Raw genomic sequence first — 15,522 nt, 5'->3', positions numbered from 1 at the left:
TTTTGTCATCATCATAGCAGCCAACAGGGCCCTAGCCAGGATTTGGAAGGTTGGGGGGCCTATAAATTTTTCAAGGGGCACTCAGAGGCCCCATCCCATAGCCTTCCCTCCCACCCCCTTCAAATAAAACTGCCCTACATGATTTGGGTGATGGGGAAGGGAGGGCAGCAGCTACTAGAACACTGATTGAACTCAGTCTGCGCTGCAGAGGGAAACTGATAAGTGTTTTTCCTTGCCTTTAAGGGGTGGGGGGAGCCCCCCACCTTAAAGCCAAGGAAAAAAGGATGATTCCCCTCTCCTGCTCTGGCTGAACTCAGCCAGCACTGCAGAGGGAAACTGACAAGTGTTTTTCCTTGGCTTTAAGGGGTGGGGGGAGCCCCCCACCTTAAAGCCAAGAAAAATAAGGCAATTCCCCTCTCCTGCACTGGCTGAACTCAGCCGGCACTGCAGAGGGAAACTGACAAGTGTTTTTCCTTGGCTTTAAGGGGTCCCCCCCCCACCACTCCTTAAAGCCAAGGGAAAATGGCAATTCCTCTTTCCAGCGCTGGCAGCAGAACTCCACAGGCCGGGCCTGGTGGCAGGGAAGGAAGGGACTGCCCTCGCTTCCCTGCCACTCAAGTAGTTCACTCCGAGCCTGAATTAAGCTTGTTACGAACATATCATGAGGACATAAAAGAAGCCTTGCTAGATCAGAATGGTGGGCCATCTAGTCTAGCCTGTTTCCAGCAGAGGCCAATTAGATGCCATTAAGAAGCTCACAGTCTCCGGGCAACAGGTCTAATTCACTGACTGCTTTTCAGGATCTGACGATCAGAGCACTTGAACCTAGAGGTCCCATGTGGTTACCTTGGCTAACAGACAAAGATACTCCTATCTTCCCTGCCCCTGGTCTTTACCCCATCACTTCCCGGCCTCCTGGAATGTTCTGTCCACCTTCATTGCTAGGGTTGCCAAGTCCAATTCAAGAAATATCTGGGGACTTTGGGGGCGGAGCCAGGAGACATTGAGGGTGGAGTCGGGAGCAAGGTTGTGACAAGCATAATTGAACTCCATAGGGAGTTCTGGCCATCACATTTAAACGGACCGCACACCTTTTAAATGCCTTCCTTGCATTGGAAATAATGAAGGATAGGGGCACCTTCTTTTGGGGCTCATAGAATTGGACCCTCTGGTTCAATATTTTTGAAACTTAGGGGGTATTTGGGGGAGAGGCACTAAATACTATGCTGAAAATTTGGTGCCTCTACCTCAAAAAACAGCCCCCCAGAGCCCCAGATACCCACAGATCAATTCTCCATTATACCCTATGGGAGTCAGTCTCCATAGGGAATAAAGGAGTGTCCAGGAATCATCCCCCCACTTTCTGATGACCCTGAAGCAGGGAGAGGGTCTCCAAACTGGGGGAACCCCCTGCCCCCACCTCAGGGTTGGCAGCCCTATTCTTTGCCCATGTACCCCATTCTGAACACATGACCACATGAAGCTATCTTATGCTGAATCAGGCCATTGGCCCATCAAAGTCAGGATTGTCTACTCAGGCTGGCAGCAGCTCTCCAAGGTCTCAGGAAGAGGACTTCCACATCGCTTCCTTCCAAATCTTTTTATCTGGAGATGCTGGGGATTGAGCCTGGGACCTTCCCCACACGTTCCCCAGAGAGCACTAAGATCTAGTTCTCAAAGCCTTCTAAGGATCCCTGGACCAAAAGAGGCCAAACTAAGAGTAACAAGAGAGCAGACCTTTTCTGTAATGGCCCCCCACTGGTGGAACCAATTGCCGGAGGAAGTGCGAGCCCTGCGGGACTTTAATCAATTCCTCAGGGCTTGCAAAACCACTCTCTTTCTGCAAGCATATGAGGAACCCTGAAAGCAATATCTCGCCATCGAACTACGTCAACTGAATATAGCACCTTAACTTAATTTTAACTGTAATTTAATGTAACTGTTTTAACTGTATGTATTAATTGTATTTTAAAATTGTTTTATAAACCATGGTATACCGTGTCATGTTAGCCGCCCTGAGCCTGCTCCGGCGGGAAGGGCGGGATATAAATAAAAGTTTATTATTATTTATTATTATTATACCAAGCAGATGCTCTGCCACTGAACCACAGCCCTTCCCCTAAAGGAGGCTGAGAGAAGTTCCGTACAAACTGACCTCTGCCTTCTATCACAGTCTGTGAAGGAATGTTGGTAAACATTCCATGCGATCTGTTTCATTTGCTCAGCACTTAGAGGCAGACTGAACATTACCATACAAGTGGGTCTGATTATAGAAAAGGGCCTTCTTGTAGAAAAAACCCTGGAGGGCAGAGAGGAAGGCAAGGAAAGTATGCTTAATCATTTCCCTGCCTGCTGTTTCCAGGTCCAGATCACTCAAGGGTCCCCCTCCCACACAATGTGGATTCATAATACGTGACTGAAAGCATTCCACCAGCTCCAAATCTGGGGTGGCCAAGCTTGCTTAATGTAAGAGCCACTTGGAATACATGTCAGATGTTTGAGAACTGCAAGACGTGAACGTCAGATGCTTGAGAGCTGGAAGGAAGGAAGGAAAGAAATGGGGGAGAGGTGAAAAAAAAGCAACTTTAAACACATTCTCCGAGTTACCAGCTGGCTTTGCTTGGAGAAGTGATTTAAAGAGAGAAATGCCTTCTCCAAGCTGGCCAATGGGGCAGTGGAGGCTTTGAGAGCCACACAATATGTGTGAAAGAGCCGCATGTGGCTCCTGAGCCACAGTTTGGCCACGCCTGCTCTAAATCAACTCTTTTCCTCTTCATAAGAGCCTCACACTGCATTTACATGCATTTGTGGTTTAACGTATTGCCTGGTCCTTTGAATGTCGATGAACATTCCGAGACAAGCCCTTAGAACGCTGATGGACATTCGGGGACAGGCTCTTTGAATGTTGATAAACATTTGGAGACAGCCCCGTTGACTGTTGATGAACATTCCGAGACAGCCCCTTTGAATGTTGATGAACATTCCGTGACAGGCCCTTTGAATGTTGATGAACATTCCGTGACAGGCCCTTTGAATGACGAACATTCCGAGACAAGCCCTTAGAACGCTGATGACCATTCGGAGACAGCCCCTTTGACTGTTGATGAACATTCCGAGACAGGCTCTTTGACTGTTGATGAACATTCCGAGACAGCCACCGCAACGAAAATCCCTTCATCATACCTTCCCAACTGAATTCCCTTCCCCAGCCCAGCAAAGCAGGGAAGCACTGAAAGCCCAACTCTGTTCATGTTTCATTATGAGGGCTTTTGCCGTCTCCAGAAAAGCTTACTCAGTCAGAAGGGCTTTCCCAGCACGGAGCTGAATCATCGCTTACACAATCGCAACCGCCCGCGTGTCTGCGTACGGCTTTCAGCTTGCTCTCGGGGAAGAAACCATCAATAAGGAAAATTTTAAAAAGAGAGAGAGAGAGGAACACCCCAAGCGACGCCTCTTTGGCTAATGCAGCGTTCACGTCAAGAACAGTTTCGTGATGGCAAAAAAGCATCTATCAAGACCCAGCTACCTTATGCTCCAGGCTGGAGTCTTTAAACATCAGGGAGAAAGGCTTGATATGCTCTCTTCGCAATTTATCGCCACTCCGCAAGTCGATGGTGTGCTCTATTCGCTTGTTAATTTCCTCGGGCCCAGACTGGACATGCAAAGCTTGTGCGAGATGGTTGGGAAGCAGATTTATTGAATTTCTCGTTAGGGCAGCCAGAGTCTAGGGGAAAGCACATGCAAACAGAATGAGCCTGCTGGTCCCCTTCTGGATATACTGATATATATATATATATTTTAAAAAGCAGTGTCGTTCTTTTCCTTTTTATTTTTTTAAAAAAGATCATGTCGCATTGCAAACTGTCACAGCATTCCATGCAATTCATTCACCAAAAGGATGACTGGAGGTTGTTGTTTTTTAACAAAAAAAGCAGGAGTCTGTGCTATTAAATGCATAAAAGTGGTTGCTAGAACAGCACGATGAACGGTCGTCTAAGTGCAGCGAACGTTTATTCTTTTCATGGAATATGGTTGGAGGAGATAAGTCTGCATCACTGTAAACGCTGCATTTTCCCTCTGCCCTATAAGCAAGCAACCTGAGAGTCTGGTTTTGGACTGGAGGGACATCTGACTGAACATGCATGAAGCTTTCTGATACTGAATAAGGTCCACCAAGGTCAGTCTTGTCTATGCTGGTGGCAGCAGCTCTCCACGGTCTCAGATATCATCATCTCCTATTTGGTCCTTTCGACTGGAGACGCCAGGGATCGAACCTGGGACCCTCTGCATGCCAAGCAGAGGCCTGCATGCCACTGAGCCACAACCCCTCTCCCTAGCCGGTCCATAATGTCTGTCAGGGGTGGAATTCTAGCAGGAGCTCCTATGCATATTAGGCCACATCCCCTGATGTAGCCAATCCTCCAAGAGCTTACAAAAAAAGAGCTTTGTTTGGCTACATTGGATTGGCTACATCAGGGGTGTGTGGCCTAATATGCAAAGGGACTCCTGCTAGAATTCCACCCCTGATGTCAGTATTATCTACTCCAGATAGGCAGTAGCTCTGCAAGGGCTCAGGCAGAAGCCTCCAACATCATCTTCTACCTGGTTCTTTTGACTGCAGATGCCAGGGATCGAACCTGGGACCTTCCACAAGCCAAGCAGAAGCTCTTCCAGTGAGCCACAGCCCCCTTTCCAACTGCTGGCATTTCGATTCTCCAAGGGAGAGTGGGGGTGGATGTGGTTTTTTAAAAAAAACCCTTTCTATCCTAGCAGCAACCTTTGATACAACTTTAAATCCAACACCACCTCTCCTAATCCAGTTCACTGCATACGCTGCGTTCCACATTAAAACGGCACAACAGGCGTAGGCCAAAAAAGACAAAGAAAACAAAAGCAACATCTACCTGGGAAGAGGCTGGGGAGGTGTCAAAGAAAAAGGAAGGCAAAGGTTGCACAGACACACAGAACATGTACAGCTCTCTCTTTCTCTCTCTCTCTCTCTTTTGCAATGGACTAAAATAACACTGCTTTAGAAATGTCACCATGGAATGACTGTGGCTTTGCTTTTGATGCCTGCCCCGGGCGATACAGTTGCAATGGATAAAAATAATACAAAGATGCTTTGTGAGAAGGTCTTGGGAAGGAGGGATAAGCGCCAGCAGTGAAGCTGGCACTCTCAGCATTATTATGATCTGTATTCTAATTTCAAACAATTGCTGATCCACAGGAGGGGACACGGCTTCTGGATCCTGCTGGCTTCTTCTCTGCCCTCCCAGCCATGTCCTGAGCCCACCTCCGCATGACTAGATGAAAAAGGACACAAGAGAAGCCCTGCTGGTTTGGACCAGGGGTCTGTCTAGTCCAGCATCCTGTCTCACACAGTGGCCAACCGGTTCCCCTCAATTTATTTTATTTTATATTTTATTTTATTTATATCCTGCCATCCCCTGGTGGGCTCAATGGCCAACAGCAGTACATAAAGGCCAAGGCCTTCATAAGAACATCAGAAGAGCCTGCTGGATCAGATCAGTGGTCCATCTAGTCCAGCATCCTCTCACACACAGAGGCCAACCAGTTCCTCTGGAGAGCCAACAACAGGGAATAGAGGCTGGCACCTTCATAAGAACATAAGAAGAGCCCTGCTGGATCAGACCAGTGGTCCGTCTAGTCCAGCATCCTGTCTCACACAGAGGCCAACCAGTTCCTCTGGAGCGCCAACAGGGCATAGAGGCTGAGGCCTTCATAAGAACATCAGAAGAGCCCTGCTGGATCAAACCAGTGGTCCATCTAGTCCAGCATCCTGCCTCACACAGAGGCCAACCAATTACTATGGTGGGTCAACAACAGGGAATAGAGGCCAAGGCCTTTCCCTAGTAGGGTTGCCAAGTCTGTGCTGGAAAATACCTGGAGACTCTTGGGATAGATCTAGGAGAGGGCAGGGTTTTGGGGAGGGGAGGGGTGTCAGCATTGTGCAATGCCATAGAGTTAACCCTATAAAGCAGTCATTTTCTTCAGGACAGCTGCCAGCTGGAGATCAATTGTAAAAGCGGGAGATCTCCAGGCCCCCCTGGAGGCTGGCAACCCAACTGCTGCCTCCCTAATGCTTGGATTCAGAGTTTTACTGCTTCTGTATGTGGAGGTTCTGGTTAGTCGTCATGGCTGCTGGCCACTGATAGACCTCTCGTCCAAGAATCCTGGATTTTGGAGTGCCGAGAATGCACTTTGGTGCTAAGCTAAATGACTTAGCCTGCCACCATTCCACACATATGATGGGGGTTGCCAGTCTCTGCTCTACAAGCCTTCTCTACCACTCCTGCCTTCTTTTCCCCTGAACATCCAGAATGATTTCTGGAGAACACATAGAGCCCTAGGATGTTGCAGAGGATTCTGGGAAGTATTCTAGGGAACATGCTCATGCAGAGCTTCGGCTGAGCCTCCTGGCCTTCATCCCTCTTGTGCATGAAGCACATTACGTGGTACCTTCTGGTTCTGTGTTTTGGACAGTGGTCTAGAGTTTTCTTAAGTGGAGCTTATTCTTCTTTACATAAGAACATAAGAGAAGCCATGTTGGATCAGGCCAATGGACCATTCAGTCCAACACTCTGTGTCACACAGTGGCAAAAAAGAACAGGTACCATCAGGAGGCCCATCAGTGGGGCCAGGACACTAGAAGCCCTCCCACTGTGCCCCCCAAGCATCAAAAATACAGAGCATCATTGCCACAGACAAAGAGTTCCAACAATACGCTGTGGGTAATAGCCACTGATGGACCTCTGCTCCAGATGTTTATCCAATCTTCACTTGGACTTTTTTTTATTTAGAAAACTCAGACGAGGTTTTTAGCAGCCCAAGGGTTTTTTAGGCTATGCCAGGCCAACTCCATAATGAAGTGAAGCGATATGGTGGACCACTACCAATGCCTCAGCTTTAGTCTTAAAGATATCAGAACTTCTTTGGCAAATACCAGGAAATTTTGAGGGTGGTGTCAGTGGAGGATGGAGTTGGGCGAGTGAGTAATGCTGTTTCTGGGTGATGCTCTAGGGATTTCCCCTAATCTCTATAGTAAAGACCATAGTGACATGCAGAAATTCCTAGAGCAACGCTATGGAGGCCATTTACTTGCCATTCCACCCCACTCCTCAATTCCCCGCGGTCAGGAGATTGGCAACAAGGGTGGGGGTTTACCCACTGAGGGCAGGCAGATGGCAATCCTACTCACTGCCCCCCCCCCCCAAACTCTGCACCAGAGCAGATCCAGCATTTATAAGAATATAAGAGAAGCCATGCTGGATCAGGCCAATGGCCCATCCAGTCCAACACTCCATGTCACACAGTGGCCAAGAAAAAAATCAAGTACCATCAGGAGGTCCATCAGTGGGGCCAGAACACTAGAAGCCCTCCCACTCTTGCACCCCCCTTCCCCAAGCACCAAGAATACAGAGCATCACTCCCCCCAGACAGAGGGTTCCATGTGGCTATTAGGCACTGATGGACCTCTGCTCCATATGTTTATCCAATCCCCTCTTGAAGCCATCTATGCATATAGCTGCCACCACCTCCTGTGGCTTTGAATTCCATGTGTTAATCACCCTTTGGGTGAAGAAGGACTTCCTTTTATCCATTCTAACTCGACTGCTCAGCAATTTCATCGAGTGCCCACGAGTTCTTGTATTGAGAGAAAGGGAGAAAAGTACTTCTTTCTCTACCTTCTCTATCCTGTGCATAATCTCATTTTTCTCCAGAGCTTTTACACACTGAGAGGCAAACCATGCATGACCACTAGGCCTCCCCATTCCTGGACTCTGCAAGAGTTCTTGGAAGAGGTCAGGAAGTCCTAGTGGGTCTAGTGCAGGTTGACACATGCTCTTTAACAATACTAAAGGAATGAGGAGGGAGGGAGCATTAACTGCTCTGGCACTAGGGTTGCCAGCTCTGCGCTGGAATATTCCTTGAGGTTTGGCAGGTGGTGGGTGGAGCCTATGGAGGGTGGGGTTTGGGAAGGGGAGGGGCTTCAGTGGGATACAATGCCATCTCGTTCACGCTCCAAAGCAGCCATTCCCCGCCCCACCAGGGAATTGGATCTCTGTCTTCTGGTGATCATTAGTAATTCCAGAAGATCTCCAGGCCTCACCAGTAGGTTGGTTGCCCTGTCTACTACAAGGGGGCAGGGGCAGTAGGAAGGGCTAAGTGCCTCCTGCTGAGTCATAACCAGGGCAGTGGAGCTTAGGGTTGCCAAGCTCCAGGTGGGGGCGGGGGATCCCCCGGTTTGAAGGTCCTTCCCCCACTTCATAGTCATCAGAAATTGGAGGGGGGGAGGAAAATGTCTGCTGGGCACTCCATTATTGCCTATAAAGACCGATTCCCATAGGGTATAATGGAAAATTGATCCATGGGTATCTGAGGCTCTGGAGAGGCTAATTTTTTAAGATAAAGGCACCAAACTTTCGGCATAGCATCCAATGCCTCTCCCCCAAATACCCTCCAAATTTCTAAAAGATTGGACTAGGGGGTCCAATTCTATGAGCCCCCAAAGAAAGTGTCCCTATCCTTCATTATTTCAATGGAGGGAAGGCATTTAAAAGATGTGCGGTCCCCTTAAATGTGATGACCGGAACTCCTTGGAGGTCAATAGTGCTTGTCACAACCTTGGTCCCGGCTCCATCCCCAAAGTCTCCTGGCTCCACCCCCAAAGTCTCCAGATATTTCTTGAATTAGACTTGGCAACTCTAGTGGAGCTCCAACTTCTAGGAGCTCCAAATTGAAATCTACTACCAATAGGTTAGTAACCCTGTCTACTACAAGGGGTGGGGACAGTGGGAAGGACTATGCCTCCCGCTGAGTCATAACCAGGGCAGCGGAGCTCCAACTACTAGGAGTGTCAACATCTAGGAGCTCCAGATTCAAATCCCCACTCTGGCATAGAGTCCAATGAACGAACCCAAGCCAATTTTTCACCTAACTGACCCCACAAAGTTGTTATGAGGATGGGAACAGTGCCAGCCCTAGACTGTCTGGTACCCCTCCCTGCACTAATAAGATCACCAAGTCCACGGAAGAGCCAATTTGGCACCCCCAGAAGGCCGGCGCCCTAGGCAGTTGCCTAATTTGTTTAGTGGGAGGGATGGAAAAACCCACATCTGCCACCCTGAGCTCATTGATGTAATGAATACATGAACTTGGATGCAAACTGGGATGACAGATGACGCAACAGGGAACAGGATTTGCAAAACTGCAGCTGGAAAGATCACGAAGCAGAAAGAAAGGAAAAGACACACTTGTGCACAGCATCTACTTCCTACTGTAACCAGTACCATCGCATCGATATGTACGGAGCATGATACAGTATAGGAGAGCCCAGACCTCAATGAACCAGCCTAGCGTGATCTCACCAGATCTTGGAAGCTAATCAAAGTTTAGTCCGTGGATGGGAGACCACCAAGGAAATCTGGGGTTGCTATGCAGAGGCAGGCAATAGCAAACCACCTCTGTTTACCTCTCGCCTTGAAAACCCTATGGGGTCGCCAGAAGACAGTTGCGCATTGATGGCACTTTCCACAACTTTAATGCAGGGGATTGAGGGGTGAGGGGAGAAGGATCCATGCATGCTCAAAATGAAATCACGCAAACGACCCCAAATTGATCACAGCAACGTTATGCATAACAAAGAGAACACCAATGCCATGCACAGCTTCAAATCATAGGATAGCCAATGGCTTGGGAAAGCCATTTTAACCAACGGCCCGGGGAAAGTTTCTTACTTTGGAACCAAAATGCCTACTCTGCACAGGAGAGCGAACAAAACAACACACTGATGTGTCGAAGCATGAATGCTAAGCGGTGCAGACACATGGCCAAGGACGTGCAGAACGGGAAACGATATATGGGTGTCATTACGGATCCTTCCACTGAAAGAGGACAGCAACTCAAGCCGACCTTCTCCCACTTCTGTGACTCATCCATCTTTCAGAGACAACCAAAAGAATGGTGTCTCGGGGCATTTTAACCTTTTCTGCTTTCATTTCTTTAAGCAGACAGCCATCGCGGGGGATTCTATGGCAGCAAAAATCACCCCCCGTCACATCCTAAGGGGAGTCACAGCAAAAGGCTGCTGAAAAGCGATGCAGGCAATGGTTCTAGAGACCTCATTCTAATTTGAGCTTCGTGTTTAGCTACAGGTTCCAAAATCTAGCTCCAGGAAAGCAAGTTTTCATCCATTGGTCTCAGTCTTCCAACATTCCATCACTCGGTAGGATGGCCAAGAGATCAGCACTGCACTATGCAGAGAATGGACCGCCTTGATTATCAATGGTTGAAGTCATTGGCGGTCACCAGGGTCAAAGAACAGGTTGACATCCCACCCCATAGGTGTCGCCATATGTGTCGTCACTTTCCCCAGATAAATGACCGCAAGGGGTCGTTGAAATAGACAAGCACTTCCCCTGCAAATACTCTACCTATCATAATGACAAGACATGATCACTTAATGGCGATCTGAGTTCCTGGATTGTATTTTTATAAACTAGTAATAGGGGGCCCTGACCTGTTGGCCCAGGCTAGCCCAATCTCCTCAGATCTCAGAAGCTAAACAAGGTCAGCTCTGGTTCACACATGGGAGACAATCAGGGATGGAATTCTAGCAGGAGCTCCTTTGCATATTAGGCCACACACCCCTGATGTAGCCAACCTCCAAGAGCTTACAAGGCTCTTTTTTTATAAGCTCTTGGAGGATTGGCTACATCAGGGGTGTGTGGCCTAATATGCAAAGGAGCTCCTGCTAGAATTCCACCCCTCGAGACAACCAAGGAAGTTCAGAGTCACTACACAGAGGCAGAAAGTGGCAAACCACCTCTGAATTTCCCTTGCCTTGAAAATTCTATGGGATCACCATAAGTTAGCTGTGACTTGATGACACTTCCCACCACCAATAATGGTGAGATGCTATCTCATAGCAGCCTATGTAGTCCAGATTAGTTTGAGCTCCTCAGTGCTTGGGAGCTAAGCAGGTTCAGTCATAAATGGGAGATCACTTGGATGGAAGATCACCACCACCAAGGGATGGGAGGCCACCAAGGGAAGCTGGAGTTGCTGTACAGAGGAAGGCTCTGGTTAACCCCCTCTGCTAATCTCTTGCCTTGAAAACCCCATAATTCTGTGCTCTCCACAAATTGGTTGCAACCTGACTGCACACAATTATTATTATCTCATGCCTTCCTTCACTTGGGCTTTCTTGGTTTGTCAGAAACCATGAACTTTCTTGACTGCTGACCTTAATTGAGCACATTTGTACATTTGGTTTCATATATGTTCCCTCACCCCCACTTGGTCTCTATATTTTAGACGCATCTTTCTCATTCCAATGATACATGGACTCAAGCCAGTCTCATCATCAAAATGGTTGACGATTCTACTTCAGATAGGAAGACTATGGTGTGGGAAATTTATGGAAAGAAAATACAGTGTCCAAAAAGACTACCTCAGGATTAACCTTAAGATCTTTTTCAGGGTTAGGGTATAGACAAAGAAGAAGAGATTAGCTTTATACTCCACCCTTCACTCAGAGTCACAGAGTGGCTTACAATCACCTTCCCTTCCTCTCCCCACAATAACCTATGAGGTAGGTAGGGCTGAGAGAGCTCTGAGAGAATTGTAACTGACCCAAGGTCACCCAGCAGCTGCCTATGGAGGCATGGGAAATCAAACCTGGTTCTCCAGTTTAGAGTCTGCCACTCTTAATCACTGCAGCAATCTGGCTCTCAAAAAGTTATCCAACACGTCCAATGCCCTTAAGACACGTCTAAAACTGTCCTGTCTTGAGACAACCCCTTGGTCTCTCTAGCCCCCACAGTGACTAGCTGGACATTTCTTTTTGAACATTTGAACTGGAGAGCCAGTTTGGTGTAGTGGTTAAGTGCACGGACTCTTATCTGGGAGAACCGGGTTTGATTCTCCACTCCTCCACTTGCACCTGCTGGCATGGCCTTGGGTCAGCCATAGCTCTCATAGACCTTCTTCCTTTGTAGTGGTTAAGTGTGCCGACTCTTATCTGGGAGAACCAGGTTTGATTCCCCACTCCTCCACTTGCAGCTGCTGGAATGGCCTTGGGTCAGCCATAGCTCTGGCAGAGGTTGTCCTTGAAAGGGCAGCTGCTGTGAGAGCCCTCTCCAGCCCCACCCACCTCACAGGGTGTCTGTTGTGGGGGAGGAAGGTAAAGGAGATTGTGAGCCGCTCTGAGACTCTTCAGAGTGGAGGGCGGGATATAAATCCAATATCTTCTTCATCTTCTTCTTCTTCATTTATAGTACTTCCAGCATCTCACATATTTACCAGGCCTTATTATATGCCTTTTGCATTTCACACACGACGCACCAAGCCTGGGACCCGCTACATGAAACTCACAAGCTCTGTTCTTAAGCGACAGCCTTTAAAAAAGGATTTTCTAAGGTACTGGACTTCACAAGTCACCAGAGCAAGGACAAGAGTTGAACTCCACTGGCACAATCCAAATTAGTTGAGAAATCTAATCCAGCCAGCCAGACTATTTGGAATGAAGAAAGGCTTTCTTTAGTCCTCTCAGGCATTTTTTTGTAGCAGGAACTCCTTTGCAATGTGCAATATAGGCCACACATTCCAGATGTACCTAGCACTCCGGAGCTTACAGTAGGCCCTATACTAAGAGCCCTGTAAACTCTTGGAGGACTGGCTACATCAGGGGTGTGTGGCCTAATATGCAAAGGAGTTCCTGCTACAAAAAAGCCCCGAGTCTAGCAATGACTAATAGCCATGGTGACTGAAGGAAACCTCCATGTTCAGAGGCACTAATCCTCTGAATCCCAGAGCCAGGAGACAACATCAAGGGAAGGCCTTAGCTTTTATGCACTGATGTTGGTCTTCCAGATTGGCCACTGTGCATGACAGGGTGTTAGACCAGATGGACTATTGGTCTGATCCAGCAGGGCTCTTCTTATGTTCTTATGAAGGCCTCGGCCTCTAAGCCCTGTTGTTGGCCCTCCAGAGGAACTGGTTGGCCACTGTATGGGACAGGATGCTGGACTAGATGGACCACTGTTCTGATCCAGCAGGGATCTTCTTATGAAGGCCTTGGTCTCTAAACCCTGTTGTTGGCCCTCCAGAGGAACTGGTTGGCCACTGTATGGGACAGGATGCTGGACTAGATGGACCACTGTTCTGATCCAGCAGGGATCTTCTTATGAAGGCCTTGGTCTCTAAACCCTGTTGTTGGCCCTCCAGAGGAACTGGTTAGCCACTGTGTGGGACAGGATGCTGGACTAGATGAACTATTGGCCTGATCCAGCAGGGATCTTCTTATGAAGGCCTTGGTCTCTAAACCCTGTTGTTGTCCCTCCAGAGGAACTGGTTAGCCACTGTGTGGGACAGGATGCTGGACTAGATGGACCACTGTTCTGATCCAGCAGGGATCTTCTTATGAAGGCCTTGGTCTCTAAACCCCGTTGTTGGCCCTCCAGAGGAACTGGTTGGCCACTGTATGTGACAGGATGTTGGACTAGATGGACTACTGGTCTGATCTAGCAGGGCTCTTCTTATGTTCTTATGCATTGCTAATACTAAATAGCACTTACAAGGACCCGCAGTTTATATTGAGAACATGACAGACATTTCTCAACTCTCCCCACCCCCAGGACAGTTCTCCCATCAGCAGTTACCCAGTATTGGAAGTCATACTAACATGGTAAGGTGTTTATATGTTTTATCATGTAGCCCTACTGAAGTCAGGAATACAACACAAGCTTGTTTTCAACATGCCGCAGCCCTGCTTAGAATTTCTCATTCCTTCCTTCCCCACAGCAACTAACACATATCTATTCATTGATTTCCCAATGTCTTGTCTCGATAAACCCAATAATGAGGATGAGAGTGGCGGGGAGAAGCCTGATGCACAGTCATGCCACAGAAGTAGAAATGGATTGTACACTCACATTGCAGCCCTTATGATGGAAGGAGAATATTAGCACACAAAGGCACTGGACAACATTGCTTCTGGGCATGCTCTATCAATCCACACACAGCAGACGGGGGTGTTTTCTCTGTACCACTTTGGATGGCAGATGGGGGGTGGGTCTCATTTGATCCAGTGTGCCTCTGTGCACACACACACAAAATCCCTGCCTATAGAAATATCAGTGTCCAGGTTCTATCCTAGCAGTTCTCTGGTGGTTTGTTTTCTATGTGCATGGCTTATTTTTTCCAATGAGAAGCATTTGGTACTGTCAACCCAGCCTTGCAGTCATAGCCCTTAGAGACTGGTTTAACACCTCAGCTGTGGTTTTTAAGATCTAAGGCCAAAGCTAGCTGACTTCACTGCAAATAAGCAAATGGTCAGCAGCAATTTCAGCCCCTGCCTGCCAACACTCAGCTAGTCAGTGGGCAGAAAGAGGCTGGACAAATTGCAGTGGTGGTGGGGAGCGATCTTTGCCTCCGTATGGTGATGTCACTTGCTGCATGACCCATACAGATGGCATAGAACCAGGGAGATTCTCTAACACAGGGGTGCTGAACATGCGGCCCGAGGACCAAATCAGGCCCCCAGAGGGCTCCTATCAGGCCCACAAGTGACTCACAGTTATCTGCTAACTTCTCCCTCTCTCTTGCTTCCTTTTGCATCACGGCTTGCTTTGCCAGGCTTGCTCAATTGCAAAGGAGCTACAGAGCAAAGCCTTTAGTTTCTTCATTGGCTGACCAGCACATGAAGCAGCTTATGTACAAAAGCTTGTGATGCCCAGCCACTTAATGTTTTCCCCTGGGTTTTAGGCTCAAAACATGGACCATGAGTTTTCTGTAATGAATGTCAATAAATCAAAAGTAGGTTTGCAGCTTAACAGATAAACACCTCAACAACACTTGAACAGCATACTCAAGATTGCTACAGCACAGACATTGTCTCCAGATTCTGATGCAATAATTCAGAGCGAGAGGTGTTAGTTATCAGAGACTGTTAAATAAACAAAATATTGCAAGAGTGCTAATCTTTTAAGCATCTTTTATTTTAAGGGGTTTTTTTTTTAAAAAAATCTTCAATTGTGTTTGTCTGTGTCCTTTATAAAGTTTATATCTCCGCTACCTGGCATTATGTTTTATGATATATGTGGCCCGGCCCGACAAGGTCTCATTTATGTCAGATCTGGCCCTCAAAACAAATGCGTATGACACCCCTGCTCTAGTACTTGCTTCCAAAGAACTTTGGGGCGAGTTGTGGAGTGTCACCCCATCACGCCCCCACCCATAGTAAATAGCCTCCTTCCCCATCTCCTGCCATTGTGAGAGGAGGCCGCTGAGAGGTGATATGATCACCATCTTCAAGTACTTGAAGGGCTGTCATATAGAGGATGGTGTGGAATTGTTTTCTGTGGCCCCAGAAGGTAGGATCAGAACCAATGGGTTGAAATTAAATCAAAAGAGTTTCTGGTTCAACATTAGGAAGAACTTCCTGACCGTTAGAGCGATTCCTCAGTGGAACAGAATTCCTCGGGAGGTGACAGGTTCTCC

General features: G+C 47.8%; 1 protein-coding gene across 2 annotated transcripts in view; it reads right to left on the bottom strand.

The window, feature by feature from the left end:
- Positions 1–15,522, bottom strand: part of ADCY8 (adenylate cyclase 8) — a 198,811-nt gene that overhangs the window by 59,194 nt on the left and 124,095 nt on the right. The window contains exon 8 of one of the 2 annotated variants that reach the window (XM_060243211.1): positions 3,527–3,724. The exons of the other annotated variant lie outside the window; for it this stretch is intronic. Coding sequence (XP_060099194.1) covers positions 3,527–3,724 — 198 coding nt within the window. The remainder of the gene's footprint in view (positions 1–3,526; positions 3,725–15,522) is intronic. 2 annotated transcript variants of the gene reach the window in all.

Source organism: Heteronotia binoei, chromosome 7 (genome assembly GCF_032191835.1).
Source record: "Heteronotia binoei isolate CCM8104 ecotype False Entrance Well chromosome 7, APGP_CSIRO_Hbin_v1, whole genome shotgun sequence".
NCBI classification, from domain to species: Eukaryota; Metazoa; Chordata; class Lepidosauria; order Squamata; family Gekkonidae; genus Heteronotia; species Heteronotia binoei.
The sequence above is the reverse complement of the archived record's forward strand: the minus strand, read 5'-3'. Positions and strand labels throughout refer to the sequence as shown.